Source organism: Ambystoma mexicanum, chromosome 3q (assembly GCF_040938575.1).
Source record: "Ambystoma mexicanum isolate Mex_15411 chromosome 3q, UKY_AmexF1_1, whole genome shotgun sequence".
NCBI classification, from domain to species: Eukaryota; Metazoa; Chordata; class Amphibia; order Caudata; family Ambystomatidae; genus Ambystoma; species Ambystoma mexicanum.
Window position 1 is genome coordinate 327961507 of NC_090926.1, and position 25724 is coordinate 327987230.

Sequence of the window (25724 nt, forward strand, 5' to 3'; positions counted from 1 at the left end):
GGGTTCGCCATGGTATGGGCACAGTTTTCGGCAGAAGTCGAGACGTAGGAGAATGTGGCTAGTTTCTCCCTAATGTCCATTGGTTCTCCGAAAGTTCCTTAGTATCACCAATGTTGTTCGATGGGGAGACGGAGTCTGGGTCAGAGGAGGCACATGCCCCTGGATCGGGGGCCCTACCCTCTGCACTTCGATGTTGGTGTTCTCCGTAAGTTAGGCATTGGAAGGTGTGTCCGTCGTACGTTTGCTGATATGCCCAGGGTGCGGGTTCAGTAATGCGAATGGGTTACCCGGAGTGCGCTTTGGGGGTGTTTGGTTCTTGTGCAAGGCGAAACATTTAGGGCGCGAGGGGTCTGAGCCGCCGCTGCGTGGTGATGCCGCCGTTGTTCACGGGGTAGATGGGATGGGATGGGCGGGCCTACCGTCTCCCCGCTCAGCGCTGTTCCAGGGCCTAGCCTAGCCTAGCCCGGTCCCGCTCTTTGGAAACTTCGCCGACTAGACCGAGGCTGTCCCGCTCCTTTTGCGGCGCGGGACGTCGTTGGGAGTGCGAATTCCGTGGTCAGGGTTCTAGGTCTTTCAGGCTTCCTTCGTTCGGCAGTCCTAGGGTCCGCTTCCGACCGTTGCGCAGTTCCTTGCGAGCGGGCCGCGAAGCCTTTGTGTGATGTCTTTTTGATGGACGTATATCTCCGGTTTGCAGGGGTCGTTTTCGATCGGGATTTCGACCAAACGGGGGGGGTGGGGGAGGCTCTCTGCTGGCAGCACACCGACGTAGAATCTTGGGGGGTCGTCAAAGTGGGGGCTCAATCCTTCTTAGCGACCAAAAGTAGCGGAGCTCACGCGAAGTCAGACCACATCCGCGCGCCCCCTGGTGGCCAGTCCGTGGCCCTGCTTTGATTTCTTCTTTCTACAGACTTTGTGCAAGACTTTTACCTACCTGCAAGAATTTCTTCAGCTCACCTAGACTTTTTCCCAATTGACTTTGGCCTGGCTCCCTGAATGACACTTCTTCCCTCTGACTGTGTTTTTCTGTCTTGCTTGCAGGAAGGGGTTAACTTACTTTGCATTGTGGGTTACCAAAAGTACTTACCTGCTTCAGAATATTTGTGAGATCTCTTGTTTTTTTTTCTAATAACCTTTTTCATTTACATGCTCGTAAGTATTGCTCTAGATGCAACAGTGATGTATTAATGTCCACAGTGTCCTAGATTTTTGTCACCTGAGGGTGTAGGAAGTGTCTGTGTGCCATCCCAAATGGGTATCTGCTGATTTGGAGAAACTAAGAGTGTGTATTTTGGAGTGTATTTGTGTGTTAATAATATATAAGGCTTACTCAAACTGACTGTTAAATAAATTAATAATTGTTTAATCAAGAAACCTTGTGTGTAAGAGTTTATTTGAATACTTGACACTGTGAATCGCTGTAACTCCCCTACTGCTCACATTGAACCCTCTTGTGATAAGCATGGCTGCTCAACACGCTACCAACCTGTGTAGTACAGACTTATACCAAAGGTTGGGTTTTTATTGCCAGGTCAGGGTTGTTTTAGTGCACCCAAAGGGTACTGCATACAATCTTGCCTAACAATTATCTTAAAAGTACATTCAGAATTAAATATTACTTCATCATTTCAGAGATGATTTGGGGGTTCTCAAATAGGCTAACCAACTAAGTCTGACGATAGAATCACTCCTGGGTGAGGTACTACATGTAACAAATGGAATATTTGTGAGTATTGCCGGTTATGGAACAGTGTGATCTATGAGATCCTGTGGCTTAACTACACAAGGCTTATCCTCTGGTAATTTCAAGCCTTTGGAGTAACGTTTTAATTGCAAGGTATCGTAGGCCAAGCCATCCCCTGTTTTAATTTATACTTCAATGAAGTATGAAGATGCATTGTTGGAACCATGGACCTTATTACCTGCCACTTATTTTGGGAGGGACACGAAGTCTAAATCAGACACGTACATATACAGGCATCAGGATTCCAGTAAGTAGTAGGGGAAATTGGTGATTCCCATGTCTCTTCCCTGTGCTTTGACGCTATCTCGCTGTAATGTCTTTAGTTTGCATTGGCTTTCTTTTCCTTTTAATTGTGTGACACATGGATGGTGTCCGAGTTATTCTCTGAATGTGGGGGCTGCAGCATTCAGCAGTTATGCAACATTTATTTTTATTTTCCTTTTTGTAAACCAATGCTAACGGCCCCTACTCTCCAAGTATTTGTGTAGTGACGAGGACACGGATCCAAGAGTTTTGGGTTAAAACTAAGGTGGTTACCTCAGCCTCTTCATTGTTCAAGTTAATCAAAAATGTCTTCTGCATTTACAATAGTCACATTGGGTCCTTCCAGCTCTGCTGAATTCCCATTTATAGGGCCTTTAGTCCTTTTCATAGAGCGTCTGAGACCCTTCACGATGGTGAGCCGGAATCTATGGGTGGATGGCACTGATGCTTGTTTAAAGAGAAATCATCCAAAGCCAGCACTGATGGAATTGGGCTGGGCTTGTAGAACCGCTGGGGTCATTGCCCTTCCAGGTATTTTGAACAAAGTATTCCCTAAACCAGGCTGGTGTACTTAAGCTCTGCTTTGTACTCTTATTGTAAGAAGGCTATTTTACCATTGCCTTGCTATTTATGATGGCCCTTTATATGTATTATCAGCCTTATATTTTAACTCTGCTGAACCAGTTGCACCCTTGAATGATTGCCATCGATCTTTTAATTGAATGTATATAATTAACAATTTGACAAGCCAGTATTATTAACAGCGAGTAATTAGTGTGAATATTTGCCAACCGCATTTTCTTCAACACAATCTGTGATTGTTTTGTTAGATTACATAGATACATAGGAGCACCCCTGTATTGGCTGGTGCTACTCTTACTCTTAACTCAGTTTGCAGGTTAAAATGGTGCAGGTTTTAAAGAATGTTTTAATTTTCTCAGACTCCCCACTTTCCACAGCTGCTTTTGCTTTCACCTTTTCCGGACCACTGCCTTTTTATATTTCGTCTTGGCCCTCCAGTATTCTCTTAGATCCATCGCCAGCTCAACACTAGTTTATCACTAGTCCAACTCCACGTTCCCAATTATCTGAATTCTGTCTGAAGCGACAATCGATGATGGAGAGGAAAAGAAAGCAGGGAGTCTGTTGTGGGAAGGAGGGGAACATACAACTGTCTTTATAGGAAAGACCCCCAGCTCAAGGTAACATCCTGCCTGGGATACAGTGATAGTGATACAAATATCAAATGGAAATTGGCAGTGTTATCTGCAACAGCAAATCACCAAGCCGTTTTACCTTTTATACATTCTGCAGCTCTGCATGGTATTTTATACCCCTGCAGTGGCTTGGTAACCTAATGTTGCACCCTGTATGCTGATGCTCCCTGCCCAAAACCCTGGCAAGTCTAGATTTCATAGAGCGAGCAGCGGTTAGTCAATTCTGGCAGGAAGTGTGTTCAGGGACTTTCTCCCCTGATTTGCCCAGAATCCCTGCACAACCATCTAACCTCTTCAGACGGGGTGCTCACTTTATGCAACTCTCTCCCCTCCGTTTGCTGTTATCTCTCCCCATGTACACAGGGACCTCCTGATTGCATACTCAAAAACCTCAACGTGTACTCGAGATGTCACAAGCCATACTCTGGGGAAAACCATTTTCATGCTGCACTGCATGCAGTCATTGTAGTTCAAAAGTGCTAATCTGTACAAGTATGACCGTCTCATTCCTTTCATGGATGATAACAGGAGTACTGTCAAGATGGTTGAAATAATTCAAGTGGCACGATTTCATTGCAGGCACTGCCTCTAAACGCTAGATTTAGCTGAGGCAGCGTTGGTCACGTACAAGGCTTTCCTGACATAGCCTTTAATCTTGCGATCTATCAAATTTACTTGGATATGTAACCCGCAGTAGCCTTCATAGCCAATGTCCCGACGGGCCATCTTTACATTTACATTTTTTACATATTAGTGCTTCTAAAAGGTAGCTAAGCCTGGGACAGAGTCCATTACAGCTCACCCTATCACACTTTTTGTTCAGATAAGTTGACTGCTAGTTAAGGTGACAGCTGCAGACATCTGAGGGTAATTATTTGACCATAGGTTGCAATCTCATTAAGATATAATTACAATGGCTCTATGGGTTCAATCCCTGCTGCAGTGACGGTCGGCTGAACACAATCACATTATCAGGGTTCACTCACATAGTGCTGGTGGGACTGAACCCACTGGCCCATTTAGATCGTATGTTGTGCCCTGCATGTTAAACAGGTTCCTGTGGAGGGCGGAGTAAACTATTAGGCGATTTAATGAGATGTAACTTAGGTTGTGTCCCCCTTTTTGCACAGTAATGTATTATTTCCCACACTGATCAGTGCAGTATTATTCTCTTTCCCGCCTTTTCACTGGTTTGCTCAAGCTCTCCCATCCCACAGTCACCACATGTACAATTAAAGTGTCTTTTTGTTTTCACCCCACCTGTGCAGAAGTATTACCTTTTCTCTCAATTCCACTAATAATCTAATGTTGTCTTTTCTCGCTTTTTTCCTGGAAAGTCTGCCGCAGCTTCACCAGGAAACAAGTGGAATGGCTGCAAAGGAGAGGTTGGAGGCAATTCTGAACGTGGCCTTGCGAGTCCCTAGCATCATGCTTCTCGATGTACTGTATCGGTGGGATGTAAGCTCCTTCTTCCAACACATCCAAAGAAGCAGTCTGACAAACAACCCTCTCTTCCAGTCCAAATACCTGGCCCTCAACATGCACTACGTGGGTAAGTGGAACGCTATGCTCTCTGAAGAGAAATGTGTTGCAGTGCCTGTCCGCTTATGTTAAAAACAAATGTATGTTGCTAAGGGACCACATCAGGAATAGAGTGAGAATCTTATCAAGCCAGAATGGGAGTAGATGGCATCACTCTGCATCTGGGGAAAAAGGTAAAGCAGGGATTACAATTACCAGAAGCATTTTAGTTTACGGTTGTAGCCTATAGTAGCCAAGTTACCTTTACATAAAAATGTATCAGGAGTTTGTTGTGGCACAGTTCGGCCTAGGGGAACCAAACAATCGACCTACATTGCAGTAACTTGGTGTATTTGAGAATTTAGATGAAGGTGCATTATAAAACACCTAGAAGAGATTTAAACCATATTGGGTCCTATGCAATGGTCACAAATGCATAGTTTTCATCACATGTAGAAGTTGGCATTCCAAAGTTAGCCACTGTTTATCCAGAGGTAGCGCCTGCTAACTGCTTGCCTAATTCCCAGGAGCTATCTTTAGCTTTTCATTGTTAAGTCTTTAATTTGATTCATGTAAAGACTGACCCACTGTACAGATTATCTTTAACAATTAATAATTGCTCCCCGCACCCAAAAAGAAGCAACACCTTGCACACATGTCTGTGCATTCCTTTGAAGGGGGTATATTGGATACAATAAGGAGGTATAGGAAGTGGCATTGGGTAAACCCCTTTAGAGTATGAATAGCAAATGGCAAAGGTTTAACTCCTGCAGAACCGATATACGAAAGGATTGGGATTAAAAACCCACCCTCAAAAAGCAAGCATGATGACTAATAAAACCGGAGCAATTTATAGGTCCTTGTGACAGACAACGCTGGAAACTGGAATGCAGTTTAATAAAACATCCTTTATTTCAGCAATCGGCTTGATGGGTAAAACGTAACAAGATGAACTCAATAAGGCAAGTTGTCCCTCCTTGATGGAAGTAAGGTTGTCTTCTTCTTTATGGTTGCATTGACCAAGACTTCTAATAGGCCCAGGGATATAGTCCTTCCTCGTTCGAAACATGTCTCCTCCAAGAATCCGAGACAGAATGCTCCTTAGTAATAATTCGGCGGGACTTTATAGGATGACCTTGCGCCTTTGACCAATCATGCTCTTTGTTGCTGCAGAGGTGAAATAATGTATCCCTGCCCCCTTCCTGACCCATGGATTTCCAGGGCCGCCATAGCCCACTGCTTCAGCTACTGTGATGCCGGGATACCAACTCCCTGTTCCCTCTGTTGTTACACCCATCTGGTGGCCGGGGGGGCGTGACGGTTCTTGCCGCAAGCATGAAGGCTGTACTTCGATTCTGCAGTATGCCGCGACCCATGGTAAGTGTGGTCCTTGACTGCTTTGGTCCAGATGCAGACTAGGTCTCGTTCTCCTTCTCTGGTACTCAAGGTAATGTGTGGGCTTGTCCTCTTCGGGTTCAGTGCCTGCCTCAGTCCCCGGACTGATAACACCACCACGCAAACCTGTAGCCGACTGCTTTCCTTGCATCGTCGCTCCGTTCTCTCAGCTGTACTGTTTTCTGTTGTCCTCAACAGTCGTAAATCGCCTCTGGCCGGGTATCACCCCACTCTGATGCAGTGGTACCCTGTCACAAACCCCCACAGAAGGACCTAGCCGGTCAAGCAAGTCAGCAGATTGTGAAAGATAGTCCGGGACAATCTGGAAGGAAGCCGGGTCATGTAGAGTATGGAAGTTAAATGGCTGGGTTAAAAACCACTGTAGAACATGATGGTTGGCGTCTTTGTGTCGACAGCCCCTACAGGGGGCTTGGGCATTGAACATGGTAAAGGGATGTCCCAGCAGATAGCACAAAGACTACATGGCCCACTTGTAGCTAGACCTTCTTTTTTACCGTTGAATAGGCCACTTTGTGAGGAAGCAACTTCTGACTAATGAAAGCCACAGGCCGTAAGTCATCCGTGGATCCCTGGGAGCGGACCGCACCCATGCCAGTTCCGGATGTATCTGTTTGTAGGAAGAAGTGTTGTGAAAAATCCAGACACCTTAATACTGGAAGTGAAGGGGTGCTCTTGAGCGTAAAGAGAGCAGCCACTGCCCTATTGTCCAGTGTGAGATTGCCTGAATGGTATGACTTCAGGGCATCCGTGAGTGGCATCGCTATGGTGGAGAACAAAGGAATAAAGCTAAGATAATATCCCACGAAACCTAGAAAGGCTTGTATAGCCTTCTTGTTGGTGGGTAGAGGTAGTCGTAGAATGCCCTCAACATTATTCACTTGGGGACGTAACACCGCCCCCCCCCCCCCCCCCCCCACAGTGTATCTCAGGTGTTTGGTCTGGTTACTTGCCAAGACATATTTTTTTCTTTTTCGGATTGATGTGTATACCACTGTTTTCCCAGGTTGTAACCACCTTAGGAAGGTGTTCAGATGTTCAGGCCATGTACGACTGAACACAAAGTCATCCAGATAAGCCGATGTATGGGATTCATGATGTACTAGGTTTTTGTCCATAAGGGATTGGAAGGTGGCAAGAGCACCCTGATGACCAAAAGGAAGGACTGTGAACTGATATAGTCCCCTTGGACTGACAAAGTTTTGGTCAGTCTTCCTTCCAGAGGGTTATCTGCCAATACCCTTTTGTTAAGTCTATTGTGCTCATATACTGTGCTGACCCCAGTCGTTCCAACAGTTCATCTATGCAGGGCATGAAATGGGCTTGGTAGGTAGAAATAGAATTAAGCTGATGAAAGTCCATGCAAAAATGGATAGAACCATCTGGTTTGTGTACCAGGACCACAGGGGCTTGAAGAGGGTTTGATGATGCCCATTTTGATCATCTCATCTATTTCTCTTTGTACCTCTTCTCTTTTTGCTTCGGGAATGTGATAGGGTCTCATCCGTATGGTTTTTCTGGAGACTGAATCGATAGAATGTTCCACTAGGTCAGTTCTATCAGGTAAGTTAGAGAAGAAACGTCAGCCAAGGGTTTCAGGGCCCAAATAACCTCCGGTTTGGGCTGGGGAGTCACATCCGTACCCCACTGTACGTCTTGTAGACCAGAGGGTTCACCATTGTGGAACTGTTCAGTACTGGATTGTTCGGAAATGATAAAAGACATGTTCTTTGCCGGGTCTTTCCACTTCTTTAGGAGATTGATATGATAGTTCTCATCTGTGTCTTGTCTATCTGGTTGGTCAACGGCATAGTTCACTGGTTCTAATACAGTCTTTATGGTGTAAGGCCCTCTCCATGGCCCTCTCCATTGGGCCAGCAGTTTATTGCTACTAATCAGAAGCAACACCAGTACTTTGTCTCCGGCCTTGAAGCTTGTTGTACTCCTGTTTCTCTTTTGCTCGTCCTAGATACGCTTGTGCTAGGTTTCTCAAGGCATCTAGGTGGGTGTGTAATTCATCTACATACATGGCCAGAAGGTGGTCATCTCCTTCTACCCAACCTTCCTTAGTTGGGTCCAACAGGGTTCTAGCGTGATGTCAAAACAGCAGTTCGAAGGGAGAAACACCTGTCAAGGACTGAGGGGTGTCCTCAAGGACCATCAAGATCCAAGGTAGGGCCTGGTCGCAGTTCTTTCAGCTAGATGCAGAGACTCGTTTCAGCATTTGTTTTATAGTTTTATTATAACGTTCAACCAATCCGTCTGTCTGGGGATGGTACACGGACAATCTCCTTAGGTATGCCAACCCGGGCGACAAAAAGAATGAGTAGGTCACAAATCTGGGTAGCGGAAGTTCCTCTCATTGGGAACGACTCGGGATAATGAGTGCCGTAATCCACCACCACCAATAGTTACTGATACTTACGGCTGGAAGGGTCGAGAGGTCTGACAATATCCATACCTATACGTTGAAAGGGTTCCTTGATCAGCGGCATTCCTTTAAGGGGGGCTTTGTGAGGGTTGGTTTTCTGGCATATGACACACGCCTGGCAATGGTCATTGACTTCCCTGTATACGCCGGTCCAGTAAAACTGCTTCAACACCGTCTTCTTAGCAGCCAGGTGACCCCCCGCCCCCGTTGGTTCATCATGGGCGAGTCGTAACAGAAACTTCCTAAAGCGGAGAGGAACTAGCAAGTGTTCCAGTTTACTGCCGTCCTTTTCCTTAATAACTTCAAAATATAGACTACCTTTCTCCTTAAGTGATGGTCCAGTAGGTCTCTGGTTGGCTTCGACACTAAGCGCCTATTCTCTGGCTCTATGCAGTGTGGAATCAGTTTGGATTTCCGCCTGGATGGAAGCCTCAGATCCCTCTGGGAGCCAGTCAATGGTGGCTGCTGCGATCCTTTGTGCTTTCGACCACCTCTTCTCTTGCTACGCTCCTAGTTCTCCGTGATTTGCTACGTTTTGCCTCCTGTATCGAATCTTGAAAGAAGGGTGCCGTCTGTAGCCACTCTTTCTCCATCATGGGGTCTGGCATCGATGCACATGCTCATGAATATTCCACGTCGTCCGGCTGGGATTCCTCTGTAAAAGAAAAATGTTTGTTTTGTTTCTAAACTGTATTTCTCCAATAAACCAATAATTGAGCTCTAGTTCATACTGCCCCCCAGCAATGACTGCCCTCTGCCTAAGCCCCTCCTCTGGCAGCCATTTTCAGATTTTTACACACCTTCAAGTTTTGGGAGTCCTTCGCTCTTCGAGCTTTCTGAATTTTTTTGCTAGGAAAATGTTTTTGGTTCTATTGAACCCGTGCACTCCATCGCTTATCCTTCCGATTAACAGCAACCAGTTTTTCAGCACCTTTCATCACCCCTCAAGGGCAGAAATCGTCAAGTGTTCTTCTTGGAAGTTTCCAGAAGTCTTCAGGCCTATACCGTGCCGGATCATGTCAGAGGAGAACGACGGAGCTTCCCTCTTCAAGCTGTGCATCACCTGCGGTTTGCGGTATGTTTGTTCGGATGACAAGCATTCCCAGTGCCCGTATTGTCTACACCCGGCGCATAAAGAAGATTGTGAGGTCTGCTGTGGCTTCATCAAGCGAACGATGAGGGATCGACACTTCTAGTTGTCGGCGTGGCTCAAGACCAAGGCCTGTACCCCGGGCAATTCTCAGGGGCATGCCTCTTCCGGATCTACCCAACCTGAGCGGGCTTCTAAGTCCTTTGAGGGTGCTCCATTCGTGGGAGCCCAACACAAGGCCAAGCACAGCGGGTCCCTCGATGGTCAGGGCGCGTTCATCATCTCAGTCGACCTCCAGCCACCGCTCCAGGTCTTTCATACAAGAGGAAGTCAGCTGCCCCGGGTAAGCTGCGGGAGAGACTGGAGAAGGCCAAGCAGGCCAAGATGGCTGTCATGGGCGCTACTCCCGAGGGGCCAGGACTGGCCCAGCGCCCTCGGAAGCAGACCCGTCTTCCACTACTCCGGACCCAGCAGACCCCTACAGGGGCCCTTTGGACAGTGTCCTGGCGCCTTTGGCGCCTGGCTCATGAAGGGTTTCAGTCCCGGCGCCATAGACGCCGCGCTCATATTGATAAACAGTGTAATAATGCTTGGGTGGACTTACCTGAGGCAGACCATGCTGCATATTTACCCAGAACAATCCAGTCTGGTTGAAGTCCCCAGCCATCAGGGCTGGGAGGAACTATTCCCTCCATTCAGGAACTCTTTTCTTACCTGGGTGGAACCAGTGGAAGAACACACACTGGAAGCACTTCTCTGCTATTTAAACCACGCCCGATGGAAAACACGTGCTTCGCGTTATTCTGCAGCAGCAGCAGGACGCTCACCGAGTCGGCTCCTGCATTCCTGGTCCAGAGTCATCTTCAGCTTCCGCGCAGCAACCTGTGGATGAAGAAAGACACAGAACAATACTTACCAGATCCCGGAATCCAGTCACCGGCAAAACCTGCAAAGAATAAACATAAGGTTAGAAAAGTGCAACTCGCACGCAGCCGCGCCCGCTTACCTGATCCATCCGTGATTGCAACGGAGCTAACCGCGGCCTTCTCCTCGGCAGCTTCTCTGCACCTGAAAGGCAAAGGACATAATTAAAAAGGGGTTCGGGTGAAGGCAGTCGCATTCATCTTAACTTACCAGTTTTTGCACGCGCAGAAGCGGACGCATCAACCGCAGCATCCCGGCACCTGAAAACTAGAAAAACGACATTATTAGAGGTGCCATTAAAAGCAGCCAACGATCATTATACTTACGTCCAGTGGCAACGGATTTAAAGCCCGCAGCATCCCGGCACCTGAAAACTAGAAAAAGGACATTATTATAGGTGCCATTAAAAGCGGCCAACGAACATTATACTTACGTGCATCGGCACGTGCAGCGGCAACGGAAAACTACGCCCACAGCATCCCGAGGCCTGAAACAAAGGAAAAGGGACATTATTGAGGTGCCCATCTTTTAAAGCCTAAAGACTACAGTATACTTACAGGCATCCGCTCGTGCAGTAACGGCAGCATCGCTCTTCGGCATCCCAGCACCAGTGCCACAACTAAGGCCGCAAAAAACTTGAGCCTCAACACTGAACTCATCCAGTGACGTAACTGGAATCCATGCACCCCTGCACCAGACGCAGGATGGAGAGCTCAGCATTTATACGCCTAATGTGAGAGCTCGCCGAGACAAGTACAAAGCTAGGCTGTGGGAGAAACTGGCGATTGGTGGGAGAAGGAATCCCATCAAACGGTGATTAACCCTTTTTCTTCCACCTGCAGAAAACTTACCCTGCAAGTCAGACATTCGATAAGAGGAAGCCCAGTCCTGAGAGTCGTCCGACTTCTACGCTTCTCAATTGAAGAAACGATAGCAGCCCAGCCGGGATCAGCGCCTCCGTGGGAATCAGGTGAGCGTTACAATGGCCGACCTGCCTGTGAAGGCCGAGGGGATCCAGGCCGAATCATCCTCCTCGATCGAGATAGTGGTGGCCTCCCTTTCGAAGGCAAAAGGGGCTGACCACGTCCAGGGTGCCCCGGCGGCAGCCATAGAGTGTCCCCTGCCAGGCGAGAGTTTCCGTTCAAGCTGATAGAAAAGACTACGTATAAGAGCCTAGCCTGGGACCGACCCCTCACGACCTGAAAAAAGGGGGGCAGAGAAGAACTGCAGGGCACAGACATTTCTTCGTCCGACAAGGAAGAGATGCTTTCCATCCACACCATCCACGGTGGTGAAGGCGACGATGTGAATGTCTAAGAGATGCCCGCCGGAGGCGATGATGACATCGATACCGGCGACGGAGACGAAATGGGCGCTGGGCCTAGCGACCACGTCACCCAGGTTCTCACTAGAGACTTACTGCAGCATATCCTCTTGACATTCCACACGCGGGTGTCCGATTCAGAGGAGGTTGCCGACAGCTCTGCCAGCACCAGCGGCCCTGTTGACACCAGGGCAACCACCGGCAAAGAGGAGGAGACACCCTGTACCTCCATTGTAACCATTGCTGCCCTCCCCCGCTGTCATGATCCCAGTCAGTGAGCATAGCCATCAATCAGGCATTCAGGCCAGACCCAGAACCTTATATCAGTCAGCAGGCCAAAGATGGTAACTTTTATACACTAAACATGGCCGCCGCAAAATCAATTCACACATTGCAGCACGTTCTATTCATATTGCTGAGGGAGCTATTTAGCCCCGCCTACACTGGAACGCACGCTTTGCGTCTTTTCTGCTGACAGTGGGTAAGGCTGCCAGCGTTTCTCCTCACAGAACCTGTGAAAGGAGAAAATTGAGACATTAGCCTTACAGAAAACTACAGAATACAATAGTTTATAGAAAAGACTTAACTGACCAAAGTCATTCTCTGAAGTGGTTACCTTCAGTCAGAAGTTTCAATAATAGCCGCAGTATCTTCCGTCAGCAGTTGTCGTTCTTAGCTGCAGCATCTTCAGCAGAAGTTTCTTTCACAGCCACCGCATCCTCCAAAGATATTTTCCTCATCTTTCCGAAAACCTGCAAACACAAAAGGTATTTAATTGACAAACAAACTTAACTGTGGGTAAAAGAAGACATTTAATAAGCTTTTACATACCTGAAGATTCAGGTTTTTCACCTCAGTTATTTCCACGCTCTTCCTTGAAGGCTGCAGTTACACCGTATAGACGAACCTACATTTTAAAACATTTTCTCATGAGTAACTGCCCGGCCGTCCGCAGTCGTCATTCTTATTCCAAATCCCCAGAAACTGCAAAAAGAGAAGAAAGAGCAAATTATTAAAACGAGAGATCTCTCCAACGTAGGAAATTATTCAAGCCCATTTTTTTTGCCAACTTACTTACCCAAAGACTCATTCTTGAAAAATAGACATTTCAAGGCAAGAAGCAATAGAATACATCAGCTACCCACCATTGTTTCTTAATCCCAAACGCACCCCTGTAGAAAAGCAGGATGAGAGCTCCACATTAAATAAACACAGGTGAGAAGGGAGGGATTTAAGGAATATACATCTCATGCAGTACAATCTCCGTTAGTAGATGTTATAGCATTTCTATTGTTGTTTAACAGAGAATCCTAGTGCCAAGGTACCAGGTCCACAGGCTGGGAAGGCATTCCACTGCCGAGGAGGCTAGGTAAGCATTACACCAAGCCCCCACCCAGCCCCCCCCCTCCCAGTGGTACGGGACGGCCACAGCGATGACCGATACGAACGATGGACGCAGGACTGGGAGATCCTGCATCACTGGCGCCGAGAGCTTCTCCACCGGATGAAGTGGGATCGTTTCATTCCATGATTGCCCGGGCGTCAGAGCTTTTCCAGCTCACCCCGGAGGAGAAGGAAGGCTTCATGTACCAACGTCGGGGGGCGAAGAGGAAGACTATCCTGTCGGTACTACTCCTGAAAGACGTCTGGGATGAAGGGCTGGCACTGCTGAAGAACCCTGCTTGAGCCCCAGCGAACAGAGACCGGCTTGAGAAAAAGTACCGGGTTCTGGAGTCTGTGCCCAAGTGTCTGCAGTCTCAAATGTCGCCGGACTCGGTGGTCTCTGCGGCCGCCCGGAAGAAGTCGTCAAGTTCGTCGTCATCTTCATCTGTTCCCCTGGACAACAAGGGGAAGAAATTGGATTCCAGGAGTAGAAAAGTAATCTACTCATCGGCGACAACAGTGAAAGTGAACAACACCTTAGCGATCATGGCCAAATATGACCGGGAGCTTTGGTACAAGATGGCTCTGCTCCAGGATTTCCTCCCCGATGACAAACTGGTCGAGGTTTTGGACATCCTGCAGGAAGGAAAGGTGGCGTCGGACCACACCATCACGGTGGTATTGGACATTGAGCACACAGGAATCTGCCAGATGGGCAACAGGGTTTTCCTTCGTTATCGTGGCTGGCACAAGGCCACCAACTTCAGGCAGGAAGTCCAGACGAGGGTCCTGAACATGCCGTTAGACGGACAACCTTTTCGGGAAGGCCGTCGATGAATGCCTCCAGGCCATCAAGACCGACACAGACGGCCTGTGCCTTGGGCACTCTGCGGCAACACCGACCGTCCTTTCGTTCCTCAGGAGGGACGTCTAGCAAGTATTTGAAGGGTTTCGGTGGGGGCTCCTCCTCTTACCACCAACTCTCCCGTTCCCCGACCCAGAAAACCAACAGGGGTCGCTCCAAGGCCTTTCGAGGTGGCCGCCGTCGTCGTCAAGGCTCTCAGAACGGTGCGCCGATTGCCAAGCAGGACTGATCCAGCCAAGACTTCGGGCCCCCAGCCCTGCACCCCCCGGCGGGAGACCATCTCCACCGATCGATGGGTGCTGGAAGCTCTCGCCCACGGGCACACTTTGGAGTTTCAACTGAAGTGTCCGCAAATACCACCAGTGGCCCGACAGGAACAACACATACCTCAGCTACTGCTGGAAGTTTGGGCCATGTTAAAAAAAGGCTGATGGAGCTAGTTCCAAAGCGACTCTGGGGCTCCCGAATTTACTCAAGGTACTTTCTCGTAAGAAAGAAGACCGGGGGCTGGAGGTCCATCCTCTACCACTGAGCAAAAAGCGTGTGCTGCAAACTCTCATCTCAGAACAGGTTATCATGCCATGTTCTTTCTGGAGAGGAGCGCCTGCTACCTTTATTGAACCATCCTCGACTTACGACTGCTCAGCATGTACATAAAGTTCAGGATGGTCACGCTGCAGCACATGCTCTGCCAGCTGGAGGAGGGGGACTTTGTCGTCATTGGATTTAGAGGACACGTATTTCCAAGTCCCCATACACAAAGGACACCGCAGGTTTCTGCGCTTCGTCGTTCAATTCAAGGGAAGCATTACCAGTGGCGGCCCATCTACGACCGCAAGGGATCCACGTGTACCCTTACCTGGACCACTGGCTCATCCGGGCCAGGTGAAAGGACATTGCTGTCGACCACACGGCAAAGACCGTCCAATTGCTGATGGAACTGAGGTTCTCTGTGAAAGACCTGCTCTTGAACCTCGATTCCAACACTCCGTGTGTTCTCATTCTGCTCGATCTCTCCTCTGCCTTTGACACTGTCAACCATGCCATCCTGCTCAACCGTCTCCGGGAAAACCTGGTTATCACTGGTCAGGCTCTGGCGTGGCTGACCTCTTTCCTCTCAAATCGACCCTCCCAGGTCCAACTGGGGTCCTTCCTCTCCGACATCTTTTTCTCCACCTGTGGTGTCCCCCAGGGATCTAATCTCTCTCCCTGGCTGTTCAACCAGTATCTGGCACTCCTTGCCCACCGCATCGCCGCTCTCTGCCCTAATTTCCAGTGCTATGCGGACGATACCCAGCTCATTTTCAGGCTACCCACAGCCTCCCCCTCTCCTTCCCTCATCTCTGACTGTCTGTCTGCTATCCAAGAATGGTGTGCCGCCAATGACCTCTGCCTTAATGCCAGTAAGACTGAGATTCTACTCATCGGTACTCCCACTCCCTCCTTCCCTGCAGCCCTCTGGCCTGCCTCCCTTGGCCCCCTCCCTGCTCCTACCTGCAAGGCAAAAAACCTTGGGGTCATCTTCGACTCCACACTCTCCTTCTCTCCTCATATTTCTGACGTCGCCAAGAGGTCACACTACCAGCTGCACCTCCTCAGAGGTATTCTTCCCTTCCTCTCCTTCCCCCAGAAGCTCACTGTCTCCCGAGCCCTGGTTCTCTCAAAGCTGGACTACTGTAACAGCCTCTATCTTAATCTGCCTGCCTCCACTCTCCGCCCTCTGCAACTCATCCAGAACAGAACTGCGAGACTTGTCCTTGGCCTCAAGCCCAGGGACCGTATCTCTCCAGGACTGAAATCTCTACACTGGCTCCCAGTGGCTGCGAGGATAAAGTTCAAAACCCTCTGCATTGTCCACAAGGCCTTCTGGGGCCTGGGTCCTAAATACCTTCAACTCTCTCTTCCCAAATATCTTCCTTCCCGAGCCCTTCGCTCATCCGCCTCCAATTCCCTCAGGGTTAGCCGCTTCTCGAAGCAACGAGCTGGGGGTAGATCTCTCTCCGCGGCAGGGGCCTCCCTCTGGAACAGCCTTCCTGCCTCCCTGAAACTTGAGGAGAACCATCTCCGGTTCCGGAAGCACCTCAAAACCTTCCTCTTTGCTTCTGCTTTCTCTCTCCCTCTCCCCTGCTGAACAGCTAATTAATTCTTCACTGAAACTGCACTGATCCTGCAACTGGACCACTCTAAACGGCCTCGGTCCTGGGCCCAGCCACTCTCCACTTGCACTGATGCCCTGGAACCCCTTTGCACTGCGGGACTGTCTCTGTATCCCTACAGCCCCCCCCCCCCTTCCCCAGCACTTGCTCTGCACTTACCTCGCACTTGCCACCAGCTGGCCCTATTTATTTATTTATTACTTTACGCCACTTACCTTGTACTGCACTTCCCCCCCTCCCCTTCCCCTTTTCCCGCTCCCCCACCCCTGCACTTGCGCGATCTGAATGACACCTGGCCTAGTAGGATCGTTGTCTGTCTCCCTTTGTCCCTCCCATCCCTGCCTCGTCGCGCCTTAAAACACCTGTGTATAGGCGCGTTACAAATACCATATCATATCATATCAATTATGCAAAGTCCTGCTTGACTCCATCGCAGGACGCGCTGTTCCTGGGATCCAGGCTCGGTACGGTGTCCTGCCTGGCGTCACCATCGGAGGAGAGTATATCGGCCATCTTGGGCAAAGTGCAATGGCTGTACGCTTTCCTGGAAGGATGGGGAGCCCACACTGGAAGCTTCACGTCAGAGGCCTGTGGCTGCCGGAGGAGAAGACGCTACACATCAACGTTCTGGAACTTCGGGCAGCGTTTTGGGCCCTTGAGTAATTTCTGCTGTCCCTCAAGGGCAAAGTGGTGAGGGTCTTCACAGAGAATACCACCACAATGTTTTACATCCGGAAGCAGTGGGGCACCAGATCCCCAATTCTCTCCAAAGAGGCGCAGGACCTATGGCACTGGCCGTCGCCCAGGGGATGTTCCTCATTCCATTTCACCTGGCAGGAGTAAAGCACACTGTTGCCGACTCTCAGCAGGGAGCTGCACGCTTGCCACAAGTGGGAGCTTCGGCAGGATCAAGTGGACAACGTTTTCCTCAAATGGGGCAGTCCCCAGATCGATCTGTTTGCGACAGCGACGAACACCAAGTGCCGGAGGTTCGCCAACAGATTGCCCCCACGGGGCACATGGTGGATGCATGCTCATTCCCTTGGGAAGGCCTGTTTCTGTATGCGTTCCCTCTGTTGCCGGTACTTCTTTGAGTCCTGGTACCCGGATCTTCTCAGCATGTCGGCGTCCCCTCCAGTCAAGCTGCCCGTAGTCGCGGATCTTCTCGCCAGGAAAGGAGGCGCAATTCTGCACCACGACCTGGGGTCTCTGAACCTAAAAACCTGGCTCCTGCTACGATCTTCCGGCAGACTGCAGGGAGGTACTCGCCAAGGCCAGGGTGTCGTCTAATTTGAAGTGCTCTGGATCAAATGGAAGCGCTTTGCCACTTGGTGTCGATCGCAGATGATGAACCCTATTACGGTCACAGCCCCTCAATTACTTCGGTATTTACTGTCATTGGCTAAATTAGGACTGGCACACGCCTCCAAGGTATATCTGGCAGCTATCTCCCGCTACATCAAATCTCCGGGACGGTCTTCACTGTGGTTGCACCGTCTAGTTAAGGAGTTCATTAAGCGACTGTTCTGCTTGTTTGCGCCGGTGAAGGCACCGGCGTGGGATCTCAATATGGTGCTGACTAGGCTCATGAGTGGCCCCATTCGAACCTATGCATTCAGCTGCGCTCAAGTTTCTGTTGTGAAAGACGTTCCTCGTGGCCATCGCCTCAGGCAAGACGAGTAGGTGCGATCCAGGCCCTGTCATGCAAGCGGCCTTACTTGACTTTCCACAAGACGAGGGTGGTGCTGCGGACGCACCCCTCCTTCATGCCCAAGGTTAAGTCGGAATTTCATCTCAACGAGCCCTTGGTGTTCCCTCCCTCAACCCCTCTCCACACCCAACGCCTTCGTCGCTGGCTGAAAGGACTTTGTACTCGCTGGATGTGGCTAGAACGGTGAAGTTTAATGCGGCCCACATGAAGATTTGCCCGAAACTTCTCAGCCTTTTGTGAACTTTGGTCCTGTGAACCATGAAAAAGCCCTGTCCAAGGTTTCCATTTCCAGGTGGCTCTCCGGCTGTATCACTCACTGTCACCGGTTGGCAAACCGACCGCTGCCTGGCCGTCCGAGCGCCCATTCTACCAGGGCGATCGCTGCTACAACTGAGTTCCTGTCTGGTGTGCCTTTGCTGACATTTGCAGGGCTGCGTGGAGGTCGACGCAGACCTTTACAAAATTCTACTGCGTCGACAGGGATTCCAGGGAGGAGTCCAGAGTCGGCCAAGCAGTGCTGCGCAATCTTCGCTTGAAGGTGAGCCTGGTGAGGAGGTAAGAGATTGCTTCTGTGGACCCTTGCCACCTCCAGTGGTTGTGCATGTATGTACTGTTTATTCATGAGCATGTGAATCCCTGCCAGACCATATGCTGGAGAAGGAAAAAGTTACTTACCCTTAACTGTTGTTGTCCAGCATGGGTCTTGCATGGATTCACATGTGAACCCTCCCACCTGCCCCTCTCCTCTCCTCTTGGTCCTACTGCCACTTTACATGCTACCAAATCTGAAGATGGCTGCTAGAGGAGGGGCTTAGTTAGAGGGCAGTCATTGGCTGGGGGCAGTATGACCCAGAGATCAGTGATTGGTTTATAGGAGAAAGACAGTTTGGAAACTAAACTGAAACACTTTTTTTTGTTGTTTACTGAGGATTCCCAGCCTGACGGGGACTATTCATGAGCATGTTAATCCATGCCAGACCCATGCTGGAGAACAGGTAAGTAACATGTTCCTTCTTGTTGATACACTCCCAGAATGTAGGGAGATTGTTTCCCAATAACACAGGGATGGCAATGACGGTATTATGGCGGCCCTGACATCCAGTGTGTGGTCCATTGTACGTGGACTAATCAGCCTAGATATATACGATCTGATGTCCCCATGAACACATTTGACCGTTATTCTTATCCCCATCCCAACTCTTGTTACCACTTAGTTGGGGTGTGATGGTGGTTTGTTGAGTTCCGCTATCCAAACATGCCAGGGCTGGTTTTCTGTCAATAGTCACTTCCACTGTATAAGGGTACAGCCTATAAGGGTACAGCCTTCTTCTGTATTCTTGGGACTGAAGCATTCCCACCTCCATCGGCTCGGGCTTTGTCAGTCGTGGGCAGAATCTGGCAATGTGGACCCACTCTCCAATCATAGCACTGAGGTTGCCTTGAGGGGGTTGGTCCCGGGAGTACCCGTGGTTCTTGTCAGGGTGTACTTTGTTCCACTATAGGCCACCGACCCATTGTGGGATTCTGGGCCTCTGCTGTTACACTGGCTGGATGCCTGCTGAATCCTGCCTTCTGAAATGCAGTGGCTATATTGATAGCTTCTGATCACGTGCCGCGGTGATGTTTTCTCACCCATCTCTACATAGGCTTTGGAAGTGGGGGGGGGGGGTTCACAAACTGTTATCTAGGACGTCGAACACTGTACCTGAGTTGGGTTTTAACCACTTTTCCGTCAAGTCCTGGATTCAATTGGTGGGGTGTTTTCCCCAGCTTGAGCTCGACTTCCCAGAGATGTGTGTGGTATGCCTCATCCATCCCGAGACGTTAGAGGATGGCTCTTTTTATGTATCCATAAGGGGTATCTCCAGAAGGGTTTGCTGCTTGGTAGGCGCCTTGCATGACGCCAGTGAGGAGCAGTGCGATGTAGTGTCCCCACCTATCGGGGGCCCATTGTGAAATTCTGGCCACTCATTCAAAGTTAGTATAGAAGAATCCCGGCTCTTCCCCGGGTTGATATTTTGTGGGACACTAGTAGGGACAACAGGATGTCCCCTGGAGGACACCATAACATCTGTGATCTGTTGAGTACTTCCTGGTTCTTCTCATGCGTGGCGCTTTGTATCTGGATGGCCTGTTGGAATGCCTGGTGATTGGCCTGTGCATGATGGCTCTGCCCCTGCAGCAACTTTTGTTGTCCCTCTGCAAGAGTCTTTACAATGCCTTCCATGTTGTGTTGTCGTCAATCTCACAGCTGCCACCACATTTTCCTCTATATGATTCTTCATAAATCTTTGCCTTTAATACATTTGGACTTCTGTTTGTCAATCACTTGTGGTTGGGTCCATGCTTCCTGCTCATTTAAGTCAGTGTTTTTCGGACATGAGCCAATCGTGGCAGTTTCATCGCTCCCTCTAGATTCATCGTGGGTCATGTCTGCCATATAGGAATCTAAGTTCAGGCACCCCCAGAGCCGGAGCCAGTAGAGAATTGGTTTGGCTGCAGCAATTGCATCAATTGCGCATAAATCCAGTTCGATGTGCAGCAGCTCATTGGGCATGGGTAGAGGGAGATGCAATCATCTCTTATACTTATTTTCCACTGTTCCCCCGCTTCAGGTTTGCAGACTTCTGTAAAGGGCTGCTGCCGTAGCCGCTTTTTTAAATAAATCCAAGGCAGGTGAAATAGCACCTCTGCCATGCTTCTTGAAAAAAGTGTGTGTACCCCCACTATATTTTTCTAACTTTGCCTTGGCTGTGGCAGTTTGACTTGACCAGTTGCCACTGTCACTAAGTGTGTGCCCAGATAAACATAATGACCTGCTGCACTAATTTCAAGGTTGTTTTTTGCCAAGTTGGGCCCAAAGACCATCGTTTTTGTCTTCTCTGTATTCAATGCCAGTTTTACCTCTACACATTTTCCCGTGAAGGTTGACAATGACTGCTTTAATCCCTAGGGAGTGGTTGATAGGATTATGACATCATCTGCAAAAAAACAGACCAGGATATCTTGAATTGCCTAGTTTTGGTGGGCCCTTGCCATCAGCCAGCAGCTGGTTCACCACTTCCTCTATGTAAATACAAAACAAAAGGGGAGCCAGGGGGCAGCCCTGCCTTAATCCTCTGACATTACATTTTTTTTGTAGACATTTAAATAGCAGATCTCGTGGGACGCAGTCAAAACTGCCCTGAGGTCCACAAAAGTGGCATAAAGTATAATCTTCCTTAGGACGGTGTATTTTTGGATGATGGTTTAAAGGCGGAAGCTCTGGTCCACAGTGCCCTTCCCCATCTGCAAGCCCGCCTGGAGCATGCTTATAATCTGACTCTCTGAAACCCATGCCTGTACTTGCCCCAATATTAATTTTGCAAAAAATGTACCTGCAATATCTAGGAAAGATATCGGGCGATAGTCGATATTGGCTATAGCCACCAAATTATGTGACGGATAATGCTGGAAACTGGAATGCAGTAAAATAAAATAGATCCTTTATTTCAGGAACCAGCTTGATGGGTAAAACTTCACAAGATTAACTCAATAAGTCCTTTTTCAGGCTAGTTGTCCCTCCTTGATGGAAGTAAGGGTGTCTTCTTCCTCCTGCGTTATATTGACCAAGATTTCTAATAGGCCCAGGGATATAGTCCATCCTCGTTCGAAATGTGTATAACCTACAAGAATCAGTAACAATTCGGCAGTACTTTATAGGAAGGCCTGGCGCCTTTGACCAATCACAGTCTTTGTTGCTGTGTTGGGGAGAATTCTCATGTCTGTGCAAATTCCCTTGCACCTAAGAGGCCCCCATCTGTTTTGCTGGACTTTAGGATATTTTAATCCTGGAGTGAGGGAGACCTTTTTCTCACTCATGTATTTTTCTTTAATTTGAACCCTGTGTTTCTTTTGGTTTTGGAGTCTGACAAAATCCATAGGCATCATCTTTCTGTATTGTGACACACAACACCTTCAGTGCTGTGTCACAGAGAAGTCCTTTGGATTTCTGCTTAGGTTTCAAAACCTTCTCTTCGATAAACTGTTTCCAAGAGTAGTGAAGTAGTAGTACTTAGTTAGTACTTTGTAGACCCAGCAGACACTAGCTTAGAAAGGGTGCTGGAGAGGTTACTTAGTATCCCCTTTGTCTACCTTCTCATGCAACATTTTTTATGTTACCCTTTCTACAATTAATGGCTGGTGACATTGGTTTAATTGTCCTACCATTGTGCGTTTTACCGCAGGCTGAATCCTCGGCTGCATTATTGCATCCATGGGTGCCCATTTTGTCAAAATGGCCCTGGTCTTCTTTTATTGCCATCTCTTGTTGAAAAGGTCCTTCTTGATATTTACTCTGTGCCCCAAACCAGGTTTGGTCCCTTTGTTAGTTTTTTCTCTGGTGGGGTTCACTGGTGAAGCCTGCCTCTGGCTCCAGCGTGTCTGGATGGGCAGGAAGCGAGGGAGGTTCCCAAAGGTGGTTGGCTGGGTGTCCTTGCAGGACAGCCACCCTGCTGTGTGAGTGACGCATAGAACGGAGGGAGTACGTGGAACGGAGGGAGTACGTGGAACGGAGGGAGTACGTGGAACGGAGGGAGTACATGGAACAGATGGGACAGAGGGGAATGGATGGGACGGAGGGGAATGGATGGGGCGGACGAAATGGATGGAGCGGAAGAAATGGATGGAGCAGACGGAATGAGTAAAACACATGGAACAGATCAAATAAATAAAAAGGATGGAATAGATGGAACACACTAAACTGATGGGGAGGATGAAATGGATCAACAGATTGGATGGAGTAATTTATGTAGTTGAAGGATCGAATAATGGTATGAAGGAAAAGACTAGTAAACTAAATGTCGAACCTGACAAAATGTATGAACAAATGAAGCTGAATGAACGGACAGAGTGAGTAAAACAGATAGAATAGATGGTACAGACGAGCGCGCTCAAGCGCCAACTGAAAACCACCATATAACACCACCACGCGTACTCTCTCCTATACACACCACTCAACTAGAACACAGCGATACTATGAAACATTCGGTATAGCTGTTCTCATGCTAACACCCGCCACTTACTCCCCCTCATCCTAATTAAACACAGCTATCTTAGCGCACACCAATAGCCTAAGCGTTTCCTCAGGCCTAACGCAGCCAGATATCAGTCTGGGTATCAATCCACCAGAATGAACACATATTCCTGACCTCCCAACCACCGCACCTACCGCTAAGAAGCAGCTATCATACAAGTGCCATACCAGCTGCACACATATACGGTGCACCCACGCACCTTATGACTCTCTCTCTCTACTGACTTGAACTACAGTTCCCAAGGGTTTTCAACCTACCAGCGCTTTGAGATCATACCAATGATACATGAGGCGCTATATAAATGCTAAATAACAGAACATTTCATGTTGCTTTACAGAAAAGGGTGGCAACGAGTTGGGAAACAGAAACCAATCCAGCTGTAAACAAGAACTTTACCAAGAAGTACCGCCCTTCCAGTAGTGACCTCGACTACTTGTCAAAACACCACACTGCACAGAGTCTGGTGGTGGAGGCAGCTACTGCAACATCTAAGCAAGCGGCTTAACCTACCTTCCCTCCAGATAGGGATGACAAACAAGTTGATGGATGGGCAAGAAAGGTATTTTCCGCAGGGAGTATGGCACTCAAATCTGCCAACTTCACATGTGCCCTCGCAAAATATACGTTCACTCTATGGGACTGCATTTCCATGGCGGCAGAGCACATTCCCGAGGGGATGAAAGAGACGGGTACTTAGCCATAGTTGGAGACAGCTTCAGTTATGCACAGGTTTGCGTGGTTGCAGAAGTCTGGTTTTGTACCGGATGTGCAGTACAGACCTCTCAACATGCCCTTTTACGGGTCTCACCTTTTTGGCAATAAGAGTGATGAGAGTCTTGAGAAGTTGCAGACCTCAAATCTTTAGGCGCCGCTATTGGGCAACCCCAGCCTTTTCGACCTAGTGGTCAATCTTGGTGGAGTAGATCTTTTCTCTATTACTTCTCAGTTGGAAGGGTGAGAGAAATGGCCCGAAATAACAGTCGTCACACAAGTGAAAAAGCGCGCCATATTTCTCGAAGCTAAAGCTGTCGCGGAAAAACGGAACTGATGCCAATAGGCTCTGCGCGTGCTATATACCCTTTGATGACCTCATCCTTTAGACAGAGGCGTTGGAGGGATATCGAGTCAACGCCATTGACGCACAGTGCCCTCTGCACAGTGTTTTTCCGAAGCAGCTGGGTGTGTTCTGTTGTGGTTCCTTTGCGGTTATCCTTTCTCATTGGTTTCTCTCTCCTCGTCCGATTCTCTGGCGTGGCATAGTGTGGTCTTCTTGGTCATCCAGTAGTTTTTAGTGTACTTGGAGTTTCTGGGTATCTCACGGTTACGAATGCCTTGCCGTGATTTAGAAGTTTTATAATTTGTTAGTGGGCGGTCTTTAAGCTTTGCACCCCCGGTGGCCCTGGCTGATATTGCCATGGTTTTCCTTCTTTTGAACCTTTGAATGTGTTTTGAGCCTGTTGTCGTATTTGAGTTACAGGGGTGTTCCTTGGAGGGTTGTGTTTCAGTAGATAATCTTGTGGTAGCAAGTGTGACTCAGTCAGGGTTTGTGGCTAGCGGTAGGGGTCTCTGGCTTAGTGGGGCCTTGGTGAACTGACTCTACCAGTTGGGTATAGAGTTGATGGGACAGGGCTGGGTAGTGGGTCCTGATTCCTCTTGTACAAGTTACCTCACCAGCTTGGGTTAATTATGGGTTCCTTCCTGGGTTACAGGACCCGTTTTTGGTTTAGCTACCTTTCTTCTATTGGCCCAGTTGTGGGCGTTCCTGCCTTATGGCAGTGGCTGCTTGCAGGTTGCGTGCGCTTTATTCTGGAGCTTAGTACTGGTGTGAGTGAGCATCCAGAATGAGAACCCACCTGGGGATGAAGGCTAGTATGTTTTCGGAAAGACCTACTGGAGAGGGAATATCTAGGCTTGGGGCGCAACAGCAAAGAAAGGGCAACTAGATGAGGCCGCAGTAACGATGAGCAGTGGGGAAACACCTATTTCGGATGCTTGTGAATCTGCTTAGAATCACTTGCTGTGCGTATAGTCCGACATCTAGTGGTAATCATGGAGTATTGCATCTTGTCTTTCGAGGATCGAAAGGAGACGTCGGAACGGGTGTGCCTGTACCACTATCCCTAACGTGACGTGTAGTGTACCCAAAATCCCTCACGCGGCGAGGTCCCTCAGATTTTCTTCCACCCATCTAGCTGGTCGCCATATGCGGAGCTCTTAAAAATTGCAAATTAAATTCTTTGTCCACGACTACTTATCTACCACCGCCAAAGACCGCAGAAGACAACTCCAGACTTCGACGGCTGATGCTCCGGTCGATGCTGTCGACCGCGTGGTCTGGCCTTCTGGCCGGCCTATTCAGTAGGATGAGTGGGGTCCAGGGCTCTATTTCTTTTCAAGAATGTATTTCCTTCTCCCCTCTAGTTGCCCTTCTGGTTTTGCTGTTGCTATGGACAGGACACCTTTTTAAATTTTGCCCTTCTTGTAAAGGCAAGTACCCTTGGAAGGACACGCACCGGAGGTGCAATAAGTGTCTTCCTCGAGATCACCACGAGGCGTCCTGTCGGTCTTGCTAGCTCCTGTGTGATTAAAGAACGGCGAGTTAAACGGTG

General features: G+C 48.8%; 1 protein-coding gene across 1 annotated transcript in view; it reads left to right on the top strand.

The window, feature by feature from the left end:
- RNF145 (ring finger protein 145) overlaps window positions 1-25724 on the top strand; it is a 540629-nt gene that overhangs the window by 191324 nt on the left and 323581 nt on the right. The window contains exon 2 of the mRNA XM_069653917.1: window positions 4560-4774. Coding sequence (XP_069510018.1) covers window positions 4560-4774 — 215 coding nt within the window. The remainder of the gene's footprint in view (window positions 1-4559; window positions 4775-25724) is intronic.